Source organism: Musa acuminata, chromosome BXJ3-4, assembly GCF_036884655.1.
Source record: "Musa acuminata AAA Group cultivar baxijiao chromosome BXJ3-4, Cavendish_Baxijiao_AAA, whole genome shotgun sequence".
Taxonomy (NCBI): Eukaryota; Viridiplantae; Streptophyta; class Magnoliopsida; order Zingiberales; family Musaceae; genus Musa; species Musa acuminata.
This window is the reverse complement of record NC_088352.1, coordinates 8,929,290-8,949,472: the sequence shown is the minus strand read 5'-3', so window position 1 is coordinate 8,949,472 and position 20,183 is coordinate 8,929,290. Positions and strand designations below refer to the sequence as shown.

The 20,183-nt window shown below is 37.2% G+C and overlaps 2 protein-coding genes across 2 annotated transcripts; one reads left to right on the top strand and one right to left on the bottom strand.

The window, feature by feature from the left end:
* Positions 1-218: 218 nt before the first annotated feature.
* LOC135636854 (luminal-binding protein 3-like) lies at positions 219-4,076 on the bottom strand. Its single transcript, XM_065148953.1, has 8 exons — positions 3,945-4,076; positions 2,899-3,166; positions 2,595-2,809; positions 2,269-2,511; positions 1,457-1,936; positions 1,213-1,367; positions 1,047-1,129; positions 219-957 (listed from the first exon to the last, which is right to left on the bottom strand). Exons 1-8 carry the CDS (start codon positions 4,000-4,002, stop codon positions 459-461), a joined length of 2,001 nt encoding a protein of 666 aa, XP_065005025.1. The 5' UTR covers positions 4,003-4,076; the 3' UTR covers positions 219-458.
* A 2,732-nt stretch (positions 4,077-6,808) lies between these two features.
* LOC135636021 (uncharacterized) lies at positions 6,809-19,630 on the top strand. The gene is made up of 14 exons (XM_065147539.1): positions 6,809-7,123; positions 7,225-7,263; positions 7,336-7,443; positions 8,193-8,276; positions 8,387-8,505; positions 8,913-9,014; positions 10,126-10,245; positions 10,340-10,405; positions 14,009-14,075; positions 15,590-15,643; positions 17,999-18,088; positions 18,784-18,819; positions 18,918-19,131; positions 19,211-19,630. The coding sequence occupies exons 1-13, from the start codon at positions 7,034-7,036 to the stop codon at positions 19,008-19,010; spliced, it is 1,068 nt and encodes a 355-aa protein (XP_065003611.1). The 5' UTR covers positions 6,809-7,033; the 3' UTR covers positions 19,011-19,131; positions 19,211-19,630.
* Positions 19,631-20,183: the final 553 nt, after the last annotated feature.

The following is a 20,183-nucleotide window of genomic DNA, read 5'->3' as shown; positions in this document are numbered from 1 at the left end:
GTTGTTTATTATTAATTATTATTTGATTATTATTTATAATTGTTTAATTCAGTGATCAAAACGTCACAGATGATGACGGCACTCGACGGCGTCGACCAATGTGACTTCGATGGGCTTTTGTGACGACTTGGGATGAGCCCGTTGCAATCCATGGCTGTTTCATTAAGTTGCTGTGCATACTTTGCATAAGAAGAGTCTCCGTGTGACACTACTAATACTAATCGAATACTGATCCCTGTAAGAAAAGTCATTACAGTAATATTCTAACGGCTAGCGAAAGCGTGGATTCCAAATTAACTACAAAATATTTGATTTAAAAAGAGAAAAAAAAAAATCTGCTGGACTCGACAGCCCCCGTCAGTCAACCCTCTTCAAGAAAAGAGAGGAGTTCTGATCTCAGATCCTCCCCCTCCTCGTCCCATCGGACGAGTAGAATATGCCTACCTACTACTGCTTGCTTAAAGCTCGTCATGTGAATCATCTTCGTCACCGCCATCGGAACCACCGGGTGCGCCGCCGGACCTCTGATACACTGCAGAAATGATGGGGTTGCAAACAGCTTCCACCTCCTTGAGCTTCTCCTCGTAGTCCTCCTTCTCGGCGCTCTGGTTGTCGTCGAGCCACTCGAGTGCGTCCTTCAGGGCCGCTTCTATCTTCTCCTTCTCCTCGTTCTCGATCTTGTCAGCCAGCTTGTCCTTCTCGTTGACGGTGTTTTTCATGTTGTACACGTAGGTCTCCAGTTGGTTGCGCGCGTCGATCTTCTCCCTCACTTTCCTGTCCTCCTCGGCGAACTCCTCCGCCTCGCGAACCATGCGGTCGATTTCTTCCTGGCTGAGGCGCCCCTTCTCGTTGGTGATGGTGATCTTCTCGGACTTGCCGGTGCCCTTGTCTTCTGCCTTGACGTTCAGAATGCCATTGGCATCAACCTCGAACGTGACCTCAATCTGAGGTGTGCCTCTGTTTTGCCACGACAAAAAAGACTTCACTTTAGTGACAGGAAATAAGAATCTTAAACATGCAATCCGAAGAGCAGAAGGAAGACAAACCTAGGTGCCGGTGGAATTCCAGATAAATCAAACTTGCCTAGCAGCCTGCAATCCTTGGTGAGACTCCTCTCGCCTTCGAAGACCTATACAGCAGTATATATATTAGGGGGGCAAAAGATTCGTGCGGAGTTCCTAGCAACTTGGAAGGAGGGAAAAGATCAGTTACCTGGATGGAGACGGTGGTCTGCTGATCTTGGTAAGTCGTGAAAACCTGTGATTTCTTGGTGGGGATGACTGTGTTTCTTGGAATTAACTTCGTCATCACTCCACCAACAGTCTCGATTCCGAGGGTAAGAGGTGCCACATCCAAAAGAAGAATGTCTGCGTGGGACGATGACGGAATTAAGCATTCAAGCAATTAAAGGTGAAATGTTCAGAGAATGGCAGTGCGGATGATGGACGATCGTTACCTTTGGTTTCTTCACCACCTTCTCCGCTCAAGATGCTTCCTTGCACAGCTGCACCATATGCCACGGCCTCATCGGGGTTAACACCCTTGTTTGGTTCCTTTCCATCGAAGTAATCCTTTAAGAGCTGTTGGACCTTCGGAATCCTTGTGCTCCCACCAACGAGCACGATTTCATCGATCTGGTGCTTCTCCAGCCCAGCGTCTTCCATAGCCTTCTTGACAGGTCCCATGGTCTTCCTGAATAGATCATTGTTTAGCTCTTCAAAACGGGCACGAGTCAGAGGCTCTGAGAAATCCAAGCCTTCGTAGAGCGATTCGATCTCGACGCGGACTTGGTGCTGGTTACTCAGAGCTCTCTTGGCACGCTCGCACTCCCTCCTCAACTTCCCGAGCGCACGGTTATCCTTACTGATGTCCTTCCCATGCTTCTTCTTGATCAATTTAATAAAGTATTCCATAATTCTCTGATCGAAGTCTTCACCTGCGGAAGGAAATGGAATGATGAATTAGCTACAAAAGCACGGCATGTCAAACTTAGCTATGGCCTCCTAATTAGCAAGCCAATAACTCAAGAGACCGCATTTTCCTAGTAAATCTCATCGAATACCCAACACAATAGTCAGTAAAAGAGTATTAATCCAGAGACCAGCGTTGCTAAATTCCATCCTACGAATGAATTTGCAGTAATCCTAGAGGCCACTATATCAGTAGTCTTTTTGAGTATCAATTGCAATCATCGTTTGTGCTTGTCTTCAATCTGATATCAAGACTAAGCTTGCAGAGAGAGTAGTTTTCCGGGGATAACAATATTACCTCCGAGATGAGTGTCGCCATTGGTCGCCAGTACTTCGAAAACTCCATTATCAATGGTCAAGATGCTAACATCGAATGTACCACCACCAAGGTCGAAAACAAGAATGTTCTTCTCACCACCCTTCTTGTCCAGACCATATGCTATGGCAGCAGCAGTGGGTTCATTGATTATTCTAGCCACATTCAAGCCAGCAATTATTCCGGCATCCTTGGTCGCCTGTCTTTGAGCATCATTGAAGTAAGCTGGAGGACAAATAAGGACGAAGATGAGATTACTTTATATGAAAAAAAAATCATAGAATTAGACATGAAGGAAACCTTTATACCTGGAACAGTAACCACGGCATCCTTAATTTTCTTTCCGAGGAAAGCCTCCGCTGTCTCCTTCATCTTCGTCAGAACCATTGCACTTATTTCCTCGGGACTGAACACTTTAACTTCCCCATCCTTGATCTTGACTTGGATATAAGGTTTACCATCTTTGTTAACAATTTTGTATGGTACAAGTTTCATGTCCCTCTGTACTTCCTTATCCTCAAATCTGCAGATTGAGAAGTTTTGAGCATCTAATAACATATAGAACACAGAAAGGCCTCCAGTAACAGATAATTATGAAGAAAAGGAACTCACTTTCTTCCAATAAGTCTTTTGACATCAAAAATGGTCCTTTCAGGATTCACAGCTGCCAGATTCTTTGCAGCCTCACCAATCAATCTCTCAGAATCAGTGAACGCCACCCACGAAGGGGTAATGCGGTTTCCTTGGTCATTGGCTATGATTTCCACATGGCCATTCTTGTAGACACCAACACAAGAGTAGGTGGTGCCAAGATCTATCCCAATAACGGTTCCCAACTTGGTGGCCTCTTCTTTAGCCACCGAGAAAGCAAAGAAAGATCCTGCAAACGTATACGGTAAACCGATAAGTCTCTGCTTTGTCACCGCTAGATATTCAGGCATTTTCAGGAAACAGAATCGAACATCCTTATGATTCAAAATGAACACTAAGCTTACAGACAGCTCAATTTAGGATAATTCACGGAGATTAAGAAGGCAACAGACTTTCAAAACAATGTTCAAGTTCAAGAGAATCAGCAAGCTTCGGCCACGATAGATCCAATTAGTTGTCCGCATATTGTTCTTGCCATTTGATTATGATCATTGCCACATGAAAATTGTTGTAGTGTTCTGTTTGTGGTTAGATATAGAAATGGTTACGATTCTGCAGAAGCTACCCACGAGAGAGCCAATGGAAAATGCGTCAATCACCTTCCCTCCTCCATAAGGTCATTTAAACCCAGGATTTTCTTTTTATTAGCATTATGCAGACAACTCGAAAAAACTTTTAAGAAATCAAAGAAGAGAAGATTATACAAGCTACTTTTCAGAGAGAATTCCCAATCACGTTCTAATCCAAGATCCGATAACAAAATCTAACAGAAACAAACAACAATCAACAGAGCCAAAACATTATATGATCTATATCTGCACAAGTATAGCAAGCTTCCCTCGCTGTAGATCTTATCAATCTGGATCTAGAAAATGAAACAGAAAAAAGGGGAAATCAGATCGGATTCCCCGCATCCATTCACCAAGGCCTAGAGATCAAGACCGACGCAACCAGATCAAACACAAGCGGAGACCGAGACGCCGCGAGATCAGAACAGGAAAACGTACCGGCGACCAAGAGGCCCAACAAGATCATGGAACCGCGAATCCGCGACGACGAACCCATAGTCGCTCCCCTCCTTGAAGCTTCCACTCCGCCGAAACCGCCAATAAAACACTCTCTCTCTCGATCAAGAGCACTTTTCGACGGTGCCTCGACCGTAATATATAGTGGATTCGGAGTCGGCGAGCTAGAACAATCTAGATCCGTTTCGACCACTGCGAGCGAAACGAACATGTCATCTCGCTTACGTGGACCAATAGGCATTCAATATGCGAGAGCGATGACCAATGAGCCAGAGCCATGTTGTTGGGCCGACGAGAGCCGTCCGTTTCCAATCTCACGTCCGTGAAGCCGTCACGCGTTCCCTCGGTAATCGGCCTGGGATAGCTGGACCCCTACGCGAACTTTAAAGGTACCCACATTTTAACTACCCTGCCTGCCTACCTTCGTTGTGGTTGCAGGTTTCCATGGGACCCACCTTGCAATCATCCTGCTACCATAAAACTAATTTAAATTTATATAAAGAGAGCTATTCATCACAAAATGATTTAATCAAAATTGCATTCTTTATGATCAAAAGAATGACTTGCAGTTCACAACATACAATAATGATGTAATCCCAGTGGTCAAAGGACTCTTTATCAATGACCTTAATGTAATATAATATGGAAGCATCCTAAAATATAACCACGGAATAGATTTCTAATAACCCATCTGCAGACAGCATGTGGGAAATTGACTATGTTTCAAAGGAATGTTGTGACTCGCTCAATTTTTTATTTTTTTCAAATTTTTTTCTCATTTTTATCTATTTAATGTTGATAAGATTATTTAATCTCATATTGGTTGAAAAGTACAAGAACTAAAGACTAATAAGCCCGTCAGATCTTTCTTACTCTCAAATGTATTTTTTTAGCTCATGTGTTCTGAAAATGATAAAATCGTGCGCTTAATAATCATATCGATATATTATAAAAAAAACCTCTAAGTATACTATCAAAATTAGTTTAAATTTTTTAATTTTTATTATTATTCTAAATTATTCGAATCCACCTCTTGACTTTAAACGGGATTTTATCGATCATGCGCTAGATATAATTTTATTAGATTATTTATCAAATATTTTATCTGATATAATTTTATTAGATTATTTATCAAATATTTTATCTTCTTGACATATCTATGAGTATGAAAGTGGATTTTGGTTGAAATCAAACTCTCTTTAAGTATGAGACAATCAAAATAATTTATATTTATTTTTTAAAATTAATTTTTTTAATTAAAAGCATGAAAGTATAATTTACATATTTAAATTTTTAATAATATTTAAAAATCACTCATAACAATTATGATATCTATCAAATTAGGTTGGTGCTATTTAAATATAAATTAACTTGTGTCTTGTATACTAGTTTAAGCTTATAATATAATAATATTTATTAAAAAATAACATGGGCATATTAACATTGATAGATAAACTATGATCTAACTAACACTTCATCACTATTTAGAATGATACATGATTGACATCTTAATATCACATTATCAATATAAATTAATTATTGTAATACTTTAGATTTGACGTGCCATAATAATATGATTGTAATTATACTTAAGAGCAAAATATAATTGTTCTTCGTAACTATAGTTATTATACTATAAAAGGGCTACTGAACCTAAGCTAATTTTGATATTGGATGAGCATTTATTTAGAATGCCCCTATAGTAGTTTTTCATGTTTACGTCGAACACTCCTAATATATCTTTAGAATTAATAGAGTCTATTTCGATCGAGAAAGATTTCAATTTGCTCTAAATGAGTGTCTTAGTTCGAACAATCAAATTCTAAATTAGTAAGCGTAACGTCTTCAATTGAAATTTTATGTGGCGGTGAGAATGAGAGAGATAAAGATGGAATAACATCAATCAAAAACTAAACCAGATATGTGATGATTGTAGAAGAGAACTTTCCATGTCAATAACATGTTATTGTAGTTCTACTCCCCAACTACAATGCTAAGCATTCGACCATAAAGAAGTAATTGCACCTTATGCTGGTATCGTGACATCAACACATCCCCCATCCTCTCTTCTTTCCCTGTAACACTACATCTTTGATCAAACTATACATCATTCCATATCATCATAACTAAATATCAATGAAAAATCATCAGCTTGAGATTATGCAGAATTCTGGATTCAAATTTTTGTCTTTGTATTTATCTTTAAAAAAAATAAAAAATTTAAGAAACAATGAAAAAGACACCTTCCTGAAAAGAATAGCCGAACAATAAATTGTCATTCGACGAGAGGATAATTTATTTTCTCACCGTTTCCACGACCCAACGACGCCACCGTCTCCCGGCATTGGCTCGAATGCTGCGGGCCCCATGTGCGATCTCACTGTGAGGCCCTCCGACTCTTACGGGGCAGGTAGGGGAAGAGTCGAGTGAGAAAGTAGGCGCACTTCCACAAGCAGCGCCGCTGTCTCCTCCCCTAATATGCGCCACGCCAACTTTTCGGATCGTAAGTCGTTGGGTCAGTCGTCTGGTTTCGCCATCTTGCCCACCTTCCCGCATGTCAGTATGCTACTGGACTATCATGCTGCCCTCTGCACCACGGACCGCAGCGGATCTTTTCATTAGTTCCTCAAAATATTTCTTTTATTTCTTTGATCGGCACCCGCGGAGTTACCTGCCGCGTGACCTGACAAAGTTCGGTGGGTCCTCGAACATAATCGAACACAAGGCAGATACGTGTCACAGCAGCTTGGGCAGAGTTCGTCACCGGGCCCACCCGACCACTCCTTTCGCTCTTTGGAAAACGGTTTGATTTCCCACCTAGACACGCGCGACGTTGTCGTGTCCTAAGTCATGGCGTGACTCAACGTTCCTTCTCTCCGCTTCTCTCTCTCCCGCTCTCTCTCTTCCCACCGTATTGATCTGCGCGACACGAGAGGAAAACGGCCTACCCAACCTAAAAAAAGGTTTAGAGCGGATGACGAAGAAAAGAAGAAGAAGGTAACCGAGAAGTGAAAAGGAACCCTAAAATGAACAGAACAGCTTAATCTTCATCATCGTCGTCGTCGTTCATCATGAAGAAGAGGACATCCCTCGGCCTCGTCGCCCTCTTCACAGCTGTCACTCTCCTCCTGACCATGAACCTCCAGTTCGAGCACCTCAAGGTACTCCCGCCACGGATCTACCCTCCATTCGCTGCTTTCCTTTGCTTTTCTCCTTCCTTCAATGCTGATGTCGGTGGTGGCGTCTCTCTGTTCCTTCCCAGATGGATGTGCGGCAGCACGAACCTTTCGTGTCTATGGAGGTATATGTTGTGATGCTTTCTCCTCCTTTTATTTTTCGAGGCATCATCTCATGATATGGATGCGGGTTACAGAGGCCGTGGAGGAGCGCGTTCCAGGGGCTGCCCCGCGGCATCGTCGAATCGACCTCGGATTTGGAATTGAGGCCTCTCTGGAAGAGCACCTCCTTCGAATCTAGAGCAGTATACTAAATTTCTGACTCTTGTAGCTAATCCTGTCATTTTATTTAAGCATAGCATATTTGCTCTTTGATCCATTTCTTGTCGCTATTAGGTGGTTATGATATTTCTGTTGCAGGCTGTTGAGTTTGTCATATATGTTTCTCTGCCTAATGCTAATCACGTGTCTAGAAATTATTTAATGTGGATCGATCTGGAAATTTTCCATTATAATTGATCCAAATATTATCATCTGTCATGTGAATATTTGTGAATGTTGCTTGTGTTTTGATCTTTGCTGTACGTTTAGCATCGCCGCATGTTTGAACTATTGGATCAAATAATTTAGTAACTTATAAACGGCATCACTGATTTAAACCCATCACTGGTTTACTTGACTGTTGCGAAGATGCTAATTGACAATTTAAAATGTGTTTCCTATAAAATATCCTTTCATATTGAGTTCATTTTTCTGCTAACAGTTAATATTACTACCAGACTCCTAATCTAAATCACTGTTTTTATATATGCCTGGGACTTCAATATTTGAATGAAATGTAACTTGAGAACTTTATTGTTTTTTCATATATCTCCTATCATTTAGATCAGTTGCCTTTGTGCCATTGAGCTCATGAATGGTAAGAGATGAGGAGGGCTACATTCTTCTTCTCACTCGCAGGATCTATCGCTTTACCATTTATGTCCAATGTTTTGAATATTCAATATGCAAGTGAAATGCACATCTTGTTACAAGGCTGTTGATCCCTTTGCAGGAAACTAGTGAAAACTACTCAGCCCTTTTGGCAATGGCTGTCGGCATCTTGCAAAAAGAAAATGTGGATTGTACGGTTCGTAAGGTGTGCATCCAGCATAGAACGTTTTTTGTTTAATCTAGGGAATGATGTAAACAGTACGCTCTCTTTTCAGTTCATGCATAGCTGGTAAATGCTTTACTTGTTTGGTTCAGTTCTTAATAGAAAATTGCTCCATAATACTCTTCCATTATGATGGGAATGTGGATGGATGGCGTGATCTTCAGTGGAACAACAAGGCAGTTCACATAGTCGCTCGTAACCAAACAAAATGGTAAAAACCTTTGCTCTGTTTTAAGATACAATCTTGTCTTTATTGTGCATGATTTCTCTTGGATGCTTCTTCCATGATCTCCTAGGAATCCTCTTCTTTTTATTTCTGTTTAAGACGAGTTCTGAGAAGAATACCATGGAGTTTCCTCTTTCTGTCTGATCTTCTTTTTTCTTTTACACGTCCATCCTCATTCTTCTTGTTATGCTTGTGATAGATAGAGAAAGTAGATACTTCCTAATAATGCCCAGTATTTCCATTTATATTTATTGCTTGTTCTGGCATGTTCACGCATCAACACATGGACTTGTTTCTAAGTTTTTCTTTATAGTTGATTCTTCATCACAGTTGCTACAAGTTAAACTACGTATATTTCTTGGTACTTTCATGATCTTGTTTCATTCCTGCAGGTGGTTTGCGAAGCGCTTTTTACATCCAGATGTTGTATCTGTTTATGACTATATTTTTTTATGGGATGAAGATCTAGGAGTGGAGAATTTTCATCCTGGAAGGTATATCTGAGTCTATTACTGTTAAATGATTGTATGAAAAACTCAATATCTCATTCTTGTGAGACTACTTCAACTGTTGAATTTCTCTAACTCACAAGTTAATTTTTCATCTGGTCTCATTCTTATAGACTAATGCAATTATTGAAGTTCTTGAACTTAAAAGTTAATTTTTCATCTGTAGCCGATACTTGCCTCCTTGTATTAACATAGTTGCCACTGGTAATACCACTTCAAACAATTTTCGGTTGTTAGTGCTTTGAAGAAATGAATGAGGAGATTGTATATTCTAAGTTGATTCTACTGCATATACTAATTACAACCATTTTCTTTCTAAAGTCACGCTAAGGAACAAAGCCCACCAAAAATCTTGATCCTAGACTCAACTGAGGCTTAATAGCTTCAACAAAGTGTGCCTTAATGCACTTAATTGGAAAAGCAATAAATTGTATGCCTTATGTTATTTATCATTTCATTTGTCTTTGTAATTATGAGGCGGATTGCTTTATTGTTTATTCCAATGGGAATTTGATTTGCGAAGAATAGGATAAATTAATGTATGGACAATCATCATTGCACTTCTTTTTGTGGGAAGACAGGAAACTGATCTTGTTAATTTTTTTAATTTTTTCTTTTATGTCTTTTTTTCTTTTCTTGTTATTTTTTTATTATGCTACACTATATTTCATTGGTTTTACCAGTCTTCCAGCAATTTCATTTTGTTGCTGCTGAGGTTTTGTTGAGCTTGTGTAACACAAGTTTTGTTTCATTACACTTGGCTTGTTTTGTTGTTGCATTACTTTTATTGCTTTTCTGTTTTTCTCTTGTTTGCTTTTGCATTACTGTAATAGCTTTCTTATTCTTCCAAGATATGAATCCCAACTTCATGTTTATAAGTTTTCCAATGAACTCAACGGTCTACCATTTATGGTAGTAAACCAATATTGTTATCTTGGTTAATGTACATTCCACTGAATAGCAGATTACGTATTGTTTCATTGTGTGATTTTAATTTTTAGATGATACATTCAGTGGTTCTCATTCTAAATCACAGATATTCCTGTAGAAAACATTTTGGATGCACTTATAAATTTTAAAATGATTGCACATTCAGGTACTTACACATAATGTCTTCTGAAGGTCTGGAAATATCACAGCCTGCTTTGGATCCTGATCTCTCATCTGATATACACCACCGGATTACTGTCCGAAATAGAATGACTAAGGTTCACAGGTAATTTAGTAGTAGTTATCTAACACTCCATTGGAGCACAAGTTTTTTCATTGTTATTGCTGCAGTTTTATATTCAATTTTCTTCTGTTAATAGGCGAATCTATGATCATCGTGGGAGTCTTAGATGCTCTGATGAAAGCAAAGGACCTCCATGCACCGGGTAATACTTTCTACATTTCTTACAAAATAATTAAGTGTATATTAGAATTCTCACTACGCAAATATATAAAGTTAGTATGCGCATGTATTGAGATATTTTATGGTTGCACAATTTTCTATTTCTCTTAGATATCATCTTGGCGATGATAATTTTTTGATCCCCATTTAAAAAAATAATCCTTGTCGTACCTCCTAATTCTTTAATTAATTGTCATATCTTTGTTGAGAAGTTGGACTATATATAGATGAACCAAGTGGTTGCTAGTTTCTTTCATTTGTAATAAACATAGTCTTCTTAAATTGCCTTAGTATGTAAATAGTTAATACTAGTTATATGTGTCCAACAAGCCAATCATGTGAGTGATGACACGTGTGACTTGACACACAGTGTTTTTACTTATTATATTTTGGTATTTTATCACTTTATATTGACTATTGCATATATATATATATATATATATATATATATATATATATATATATATATTGTGATATCCTTGGATCTGTGTAATGGGAATTGGATCGTGATGAGATTATGATAATGAGATCGATTTGCCTTTAAATACAGATCATAAATAATTCCGGTCGTAGGTTACTCGAGATAGACATCGAGATAACCGGACAGACTGGTGTGTTGTATACCCGTCCATATGATGGATGCAGTTGGTCTCATAACTGCTCGTGTGGGGACACTAGGGATACAATACAGGTACTCATTGGGGAATGAGTTCACTGATTGATTAGCTTACGAAATGCTGGATGGTTGATTATGCCTTATTGTCAAACAACGATTCCGTAGTCCCAGTGGTGTATCTGGTCCTTAGACTTGAGACACCAAAGATGTCCTGTATGAGTGCTCCACTCTTTGTTACCAGACTTATAGGTTTGGATGTCTCATATCTAGCACAACTGGTCTTCGGGAGTGGTAGTCAACCTTACGAGGGCTATTGAGTGTCGATAGAGGATCATCCACTCTCGGTGTCATGAGAGGAATATCTCATGTGTTCTTGCTCAAACAAATCCCTAGCCAGGGTCATTTGGATTGAGAAAAAAAGAGTTCCCTAGGAGAATCCGATTAGAGTAAGACTTGAGTAGAAACCGTATGAGTCTGAGAGCACCATGCTCGGTATACAGTCTCTGGGATATTAGATGGATGAGGGACTTTAGGTACACGGTAACTGAGGATAGATAGGTCTAATGGATTGGATTCACCTGTATCGTCTGGGGACTACGGCGTAGTGGCCTAGTACGTCCGTGTTAGGACTCTAGTTAGGAGAGTCCTAATAGATAGGGGCATTCATGTAAAACCTACATAAGCCGATCTCTATTAAAGAGGTGAAGAGGCCGGCTAGGGTTAGGAGATTATTTCTTAAAGAAGAATTAGGAGTTGTAAAGGAATATGAGTCTTGAGTAGGAGTCCAATTAGGAGTTGGTTAGAAGTTAGAGTCTTGAGTATGAGTCCTATTAGGAGTTAGGGTTTAGAAGCCCTATAAATAGTCATGTATTCCTCATCTTTTGATAAGCAATAGATGAATCTTTTCTGCAGCCTTTAAGCAGCAACTTGGAGGGAGGAACTCCTATAGAGTTCCAAGGAGGCCGATCCCTTAAAGAGATCAACCCAAAGTTTAGAATCTGCAAGGGTTTTGACAGTCCGCAGTCGATGAGTTGAGTGAATTATTATGAATTATTATGAAATTAATAATTTACCGAGCCAGAAGGAGTTCTGATAGGTATGACTCATGACCAGCTCAATATTGGGCCTAGAGGGTCACACACATATAATAGGCGTTGCAATGAGTAGAGGTTCAGATCTAAGATATCTGCCAGAGCCCCTATCTTATTGGATATCCAATAAGCCTCCGAATTATTGGATCCCATGGATGAGATCCAATAAGAGCTCATGAGAGATTATTGAATAAATATTCACTAATCTAAGAGGCTTGGGTAGTTGGATGTATATCTAATACCCAATAGGGAGGAATCCACTAGGATTAAGTTGATAGGGACCTCTATAAATAAGAGGGATTCAGTGGTTCATTGGCTAGAGCCTTTGTTTGCTTGCCTCTCCTATTCTCCTCTCCCTCTCCACCTCAGAGCAGGTCTGGAGTTTTGAGGAGCGTCGTTGCAGTCTTGCTGTATGGATCACCGCTAGAGAGGAGAGAGAGAGGAGGGCGCTTGACCTCCTTCACTCTCTTATAGAGATCTGCAAGGATTCAGGGATATACAATCTCTTTAAGTAACATAATCTATTCTATACGCAGTTTTTAAGTTTCGTAGATTTTTGCACACAAATCTTCGCATGACGACGAACATCTTTTTGGGAAATTAGGGATTTTGATTTTTTGTTCTTCTGCTGCGCATGTGATGTCGCCCCCAAAGATTTCCCAACAATTAAACTCTCTCAAAAGGAAATCAATTTTAATTATGCTTATGATACATTCTTTTGTCAACTTGAATCAAATTCTTAACTATTACGACCTGAATTGGTCAATAAAGAAATTTAAAGCTGAAAAATTGGAGTTAGTGTTTTGAATGCAACTAAGATGGTGATGTTAGCTTTTGTTTTATCAATGCAAACATTTGTTTATTCTTATACAGCATGAGTTATAAGACTTATTGTGATAATAATAATTTTTTTTTAGTATTTCAGAGAGAAAATTGATGCCATATTTTTCATTATGAATTTCCTCTGGAGTGTCTGGATGATTTAAAACCTTGTTTTATTTGACCTTTAGAACCACGCTACTTTAGAATATTATTTATGCAAAATGTATTTCATCAAGATTTTCATTCGAAATAGACACTTTGAGGCTAAATGTTAATTGGCTTTCTGAAACATGGCTGCAGTTATTTGTTGGATTTGGTAAATATTGTCTCAAGGAGCCTTATCAACTATCAAATTGCTGAAACACCATATAAGTGGTTTAATTCTCAGGTTAAATTGGCTGAAATGTTGCTCTACTTATATAAGATATGAATGGGGTATAACCTGTAATCTGATGGTATTACATAAATGTTGTTGAGGAATACTCAATTCTACATACTGGAATGAATTCTCTTGAATGACTACTAATATTCAGTGATAATGAATATATTAAATATAGCATTACATGGTATAATCAGCAGAAAGGGCAATAAGGAAAAGACTCCTGATATTACTAATGAGTTGAATAGCTATCCATCTTGCCAGCTGAGAGAATTACTATCAATGCTGAAATTATTCGCTATGTCCAGTATAATCCACTATCAATCCTGAAATTATTCGCACCAAACACAATATCTGGAAGTCTATTAGGCCCTTTCTTTAGATAATCTCTTGTTTGACATGTAATAAATACTCTTAAATTAAAACCTTGTCATATACAAACATCATTCTTAACTACTTTAGTGAAATGCATTTTTGGACTGCTGGACTTGTGCTGTTCTCTTGGATTTCTTTTATAATTGCTTTTTCTTTATCCCTTTGGTTTATATATGTAGAACTTAGCATGCTGCATCCAATATTTGATTTTGGCTAGGTAAATCAATAAATGGCTTCTGCCTGCATCCTAATTGCCACTTAAAATTGAGCTTCTACTATTCTTGTTTGTTCTATTCATATCAGATGGGTTGAAGGGATGGCTCCTGTTTTTTCTCGTGCTGCTTGGCAATGTGTGTGGCATCTCATCCAGGTACAATTCTAAACTAAATTCATATATATGATCTTTTTTCCTTGTTATTTGTGACAAAAAATATTATCGTCATTTGACTTACGGTATACCTGAGAGACCTTTTTTTTTGTTTCAAAATTATACAGAGGTGCACCTTTGAGATAGACAAAAAAGGAAGTCCTTGTTAGTTACTGAAAATGAAAAATTTTGAGCTGCTATTCAATATCAAAATGTCAATCATTCCTGAGCAGACACACAAAGGACTTGCTTTATTTTTATATTAATGGACCACTGTTCCAGAATCTTTTTTAGTTTCTATCTATTTATGGAGAAGTTGAATTTCTGATTATGAGATACAGTCAAAATAATTAAGCAGGCATAACAATGCAATGCATAGTAAGACATCATAAGCATCAGATTGCAATACCAAGAAGTTTGAAAGGTTTGTTCATGAATTGTCAGTGCAATAGGATGAATGTTGTCAAGAGATGCTAAACATTGTGTCTCAGCATCCGTATCCCCATCCTCTGTATCTACGTCTTTGTGTTATTTCAGTTCAACCGTTGTCCATTCCCACTTCCGTATTATATTTTGCAACTGTCCTTTTTATTTTCTCTGATATTTTTTATTTTCACCTTTTAGATCCTTTAAGTTTTCAAACTTTACTTCCATTTTCCATTATTATTATTAGCATTACAGTTTATATTTGAAACTATGTTTTATTAACAGTCAATATCAATTACTAGCTCGTAAACACAGTTGGGCCTTATTGTACTGTTGGTGCTGCAGAATCCTTCAGAACTTATTTTTATATATCCATTTATTTTCTCAATTTTGTGAATATCTAAGTTGGAATTGTTAACTCTATTAATCTTTGCTTCTATCTTCTGTTATTGTTGTCAGACTGTTGCTTTTATTTGACTTATTTTAAGATCCTAAACTAATTTCATTAGCACTCAGTATTAGTCTTATCTAGCTAATGACCACACCTGGGCATCAGTCTGTTGTGTTCATGCTTCAGATTTCCTTCAGAAGTTGTTTATTTCTAACCACACTTATAATTTAGGTTCATTGTTAAATGGCAATGTGTGGATTCTGGAAAAAAAAAAGAAAAAGCAAAGATGCAGTAAACTGGGTTACCTAGTTTTCAGAACCCTGTCTTACTTGTACAGTTACTGGCTTGTCCCATGGGACCTTTCTCGATTAGAAGTGTTATGGTCAATTTATATTTTATTGGTAGCTTCACAAGCTTATCTGCTTAAACCATTCAGATCGTTGGATCCTTTCTTGAAAAATTGATGTCAATTTTCTTTCTTTGGCATGAAAAATATTCTGATCCTCTTGTCACTAAAATGGAACAACATAATTTCAAGTTGGATGAGTAAAAAGGCTTTTGGAGAGGCTAGTTGAATGCTTTCATTTTGGCTAAAATATGGTCCAAATTTACTCTTTTTAAAAATCTTTCAACAGTATGGTTGATAAGCGATCATGGTAAGCTGCAGTACCATTTATTCAGCGATTACTCATTATTGCAGAATGATTTGGTTCATGGATGGGGTTTGGATATGAAGCTTGGATATTGTGCTCAGGTAATTATCTAAATTGTGAAGACGATGTTAATAGTTGCTTTTTTATTAACTAGATTAGATAATGATATTTATATTCCTACAGTTCTTTTGATCTATTAGTTATTTTAAATTTGTGAATGAGACAATGAGTTTTTTCTATTTATTAATTATTCTATTTGCTTGAATATATTAACTAGATATAGTTTGACAGAGCCATGTGGGTTCATCTACTATTGCTTTTGAGCAAGATAAGCTGATAAATTCTGCACTGCATATAGCCTAGCATTTTCACTCTTAAGCCTCTCCACGTATTCCATAAGCAGATGGAATACCCTCCTAAAATTAGAATAAATAAAGTATATACAGTTGTACCTTCTTTTGTTATTTGAGTGCTTTGCTCCCATAGGCATCAATACATTTCACAGGTGTAAAACTATTTTATGCTTTATGAGTATTATGTTGCAATGTAATGATTGTATGGTAATTTATCCATCTATTGGTCATGAAGAACGTCTGGAAATTTAGCTACCATCCTTGTTTCTCTTTAGATCAGAGATTGATAGGTAAGTTAAGAACACGTAGCACAAATACATAGGACCCTAGTTTTCTCTCTGCAGGGTACTCCCTACTTATTATATTTATTCTCAGGTTGAGAAATATGATCAAGTGACACAAAATGGATTTTTCGTGTTGCTAACTTCAAATTGAATACTTAATTTTATATGATTTGGAAGATAATTTTCAGAGCCTTTAAGAATTAGCGACATATTTAATTTTTCTTGGACCGTTATATATCAGGCTGTGTTTACCTGCAGGGCTTGAACCAACACTGCAAACAAGGTTTTTTGTGCAGTTCACTCGATACACAAAAAATATATATATATATACATATATATATACATATATATACATATATATATACATATATATACATATATATATATACATATATATATGGGCCCGAGCCATACCTATGTCAGGGGCTAAAAATGCCTGTGCCAGATGGTTTAGGTTCTGTGCCATGCATACCACCCATTTTAACAATGTCTCTGTATCTGTTGGCTTTTAGACAGGTGAATACCAGCCCTACTGAACCGTGCCAAGCGGTATTGCTAACCTTGCTTACTGCTTTGATTGGAACTGTTCACATAAAAATTTGACATTTGTCTTAGGATTATGATATTATATATAATCTTGGATGGAAAAGATTTTTTTCTTCACTTAATGACTCCGATGCTTCTAAGAAGAGATGGAGCCCACAGATGAGGCAGTCCTTTTTAAGGTTCATATTACTGAGTAAATTATATTAACTCGACAAAGTTTAATCTTTATATTTGGCAACTAAAGTTATTGGTTAACTATCTTAGCAAAGAAAACGAGAAGGTTATGTTATTACAAGGATTTTCATACTGTGGCATGGGGGTGTGCCATAACCTTTTGGGTTGGTAAGATTTCATGCCATTCTATTTCAGCTGACATAGGCTGAAGATTGGCGTATCCTTATATTGACACATTGGTGTGGATCAGCATGAAGTATACATCTTGATCCATATTGCCATATGCTGATCAGTGTAGTGATCCTCGATTTTAACCACTGCTTAAATGGGTCATTATAGATTAGGTTGTCCAGCTGCATCAAGTTTATCCTTCTTAATACTTGGGCACTTTGGTGGTTTAATTATATTTATTGCACTATTGGTGTAGTAGGCTAGTAGCTTCCATTTTTAAAGCAGCTGGGTGTTTGTTGGATATTCAATATTGTGAATTATTGCATTATCAAACACTAAGTGGTGCTTCTATTCTTGTTTCAAGAGAAAAAGTGCCAATTGTCAAAATCTGTGTTCCTATTATGCTTGTGTGTGCATGTGTGTGTGTGTGTATTGTAATTGTTCACACTTCTATTCCACTTAGAGGAGGTCCCATGTCCAATCTATCGAGATTTTCTGGGACAAAATTAACTGACATTCTTTTTTAGATAATCATTGATGGATGAACTTAAAACCCTGTGTCACCCTAGTCAAAAGAAGGGGGAAATCCAAAAAAAAGAAAAGAGAACAAGGAACTGGTAATAGATTTTAATTATCACCATCATTATTTTTAATTTAAGTAGCATTTGTTACTAGGACTCTTGAGGCCCAGAAGTTCTTGCTTGCTTTGCCAATTTCTCATTAACTTGTTATGCTCACATATTTGCTGTTTCTATGTTGCAAGGGTTAAACTGCTTATTTAATTTTTTTTATTGGCTCTACATGATTGGCAGAATATATGCTCCTAAAATATTGTTTAGAATGTTGATCATCAATAGTTTGTCATGGATTCTGATACATGAGCAGAACTTCATTGTAATCATATTTAATATACTTTATGGAATATTAGGGTGATCGAACGGAGAAGGTTGGGGTGATTGACACTGAATTCATTGTTCACATGGGAATACCCTCTTTAGGAGGCTCTTCTATTAACAAGGTGCTCAACCTCCCCCATGGATAGTCTTTTTCATTTACCTGTACATATATTCTTCAACATGCCAATTATTACTTGTAGGAGAATTTTGTGCATATCGAAAGTGTTGTTTTTTTGCGTTTAAGAAGTATAGTTGTAATGTTTGTGTAAAAAGAATAGTTCTGATGGGAGTGTTCTGTCTGTAAAGATGGTTAATTTCTTTTTGCTTTCCTCATTTTGATTGTGCAAGATGTTTGACATTAACTGGATAATAGTTAGCAGGCCATTGTAGCATGGATTAAGAAAACTGTGTTTCCAAGTCATACAAGTGAGCTTCTTACTTCTATAATGATTGTTGACATTAAAATGTTAATGGTTGATGGTATAATGATTCTGTTGTAGCTTTTATTAAGAAAATGTTTTCTTGTTTTTGTTTCTTAGTTGAGGATAAGGCAGGTCACTTATTATACCAAACAATCAACTGGGTTCAGCTGTAAATATAATATCTTGTTTGGTGAAATCATGGATATATACGGTAGTGACTGCTGCATAACCGAGAAACGAGGGGATTCTAGTATGAAGTTAAAATCCTGGTGTTGCAGTCATTTTATCATGATTAAATATACAACACTGAGATATGGTATCCAAGTCGAGTTATCTGCTTTTCATGTCCCACCATATGCCAACTGTGAAATTGATTTTTTCCCCTCTTACTGCAGGCATCAAATCATAGATCCTTGGACTTACGGACCCATGTAAGGACTTTCTATATTATAGTCATAATGAGATGGATTTAAATGGATGTTATTAATAATAATAACTTATTATTATTTTTTATTCTATCATTCAACAGATCAGAAGGCAGTCAACGGCTGAGCTCAAAATTTTCAAGGCACGCTGGAATAAGGCTGTGAATGAGGATAGAGAATGGGTGGATCCTTTTTAAGTATTTATGAGAAAAAAAGGGTGCTATAAGAAAATATAATGACCTCAGTTCAAGATCTTAAACATGGCAAGAATTGACATAACAGTCTGTCTAGCAGTGGCATGACTGGTGGTTTCTATAGGTGAGTATGATGACACTTTATTTACTATGTTTCTGCACTACCTTAGTTATAATGTGCAAGTTCATTACACAACCTGCAGATCTCCCAAATGTGCTCCTGAGCTAAAACTACACAATAGAAGTTGAATGGCTGATATTGTCGAGTCTCAACTTGAGGCGTTGATGCCTAGCAAAGCAAGAACTACACATACCACAATTCTTTATTGATTGTTTTTGCTTCTCAGTGCGATGGTCTTTTCTGGTTGTTTTATCATTACCACCGATGATGTATACCAGAGATTTTAACTTCCAAGTGGGAAGGTGAAAGAAAATATGATATCCCACTCTACTGTGAAATTAAATCATATGTTCAGGTATATTTTTCATACATATGTAATCCCTTTCTGCTTACTACAGGTGTTGTGGCAATTTTGTAACTCGGGCTCTGTTGCTGCAATTTGTATGACTATTCTGTAAAAAACACTGCATTTGGGTGAATTATATGTAGTTTGAACCGCCAAGTTGCACTGCTAACACCATGGCTTTTACATTTTACATCTAAAGAAGCAACTGCTTTATAACTGGGTTTATGTTTTGAGTGAGATATTGTTGGCAAATGTAGGTATACTGGTATAGTACTGCATTGGTGAGGAGACCATAAGATAGGTTGTATATTTGGCTAGCATTTGTGACAGATCAATGAATGGCTTGTGGCAATTGAAGAAGATCAGTAAGTTCTATTTTTTCTCCTTCAGTTTTATCTCTACCTGTTGGTCATGCCTCAGCATTGTCAAACTAGTCATTGGTGGCGAAAGTATTTACATGCCTCTCAATATCTTCAAAAGATCTTATCATTATAATTTTTTCTACTTTTTAAAAATATGCATGTATGTTGTTTACCTTAAGTATTGATTTGTTAGTGTTTATATTTTTTACATCTTAAGAATTAGTTTGATGGTGATATATTAGAGATATTTAAAAAGATTGAAAATTCAAAATTTTATTCAATATATTTTAAAAGATGTTGGTAAGTTTAGTTAGTAAAGATTTTGAGGCTGTAAGATTCTATTCAAA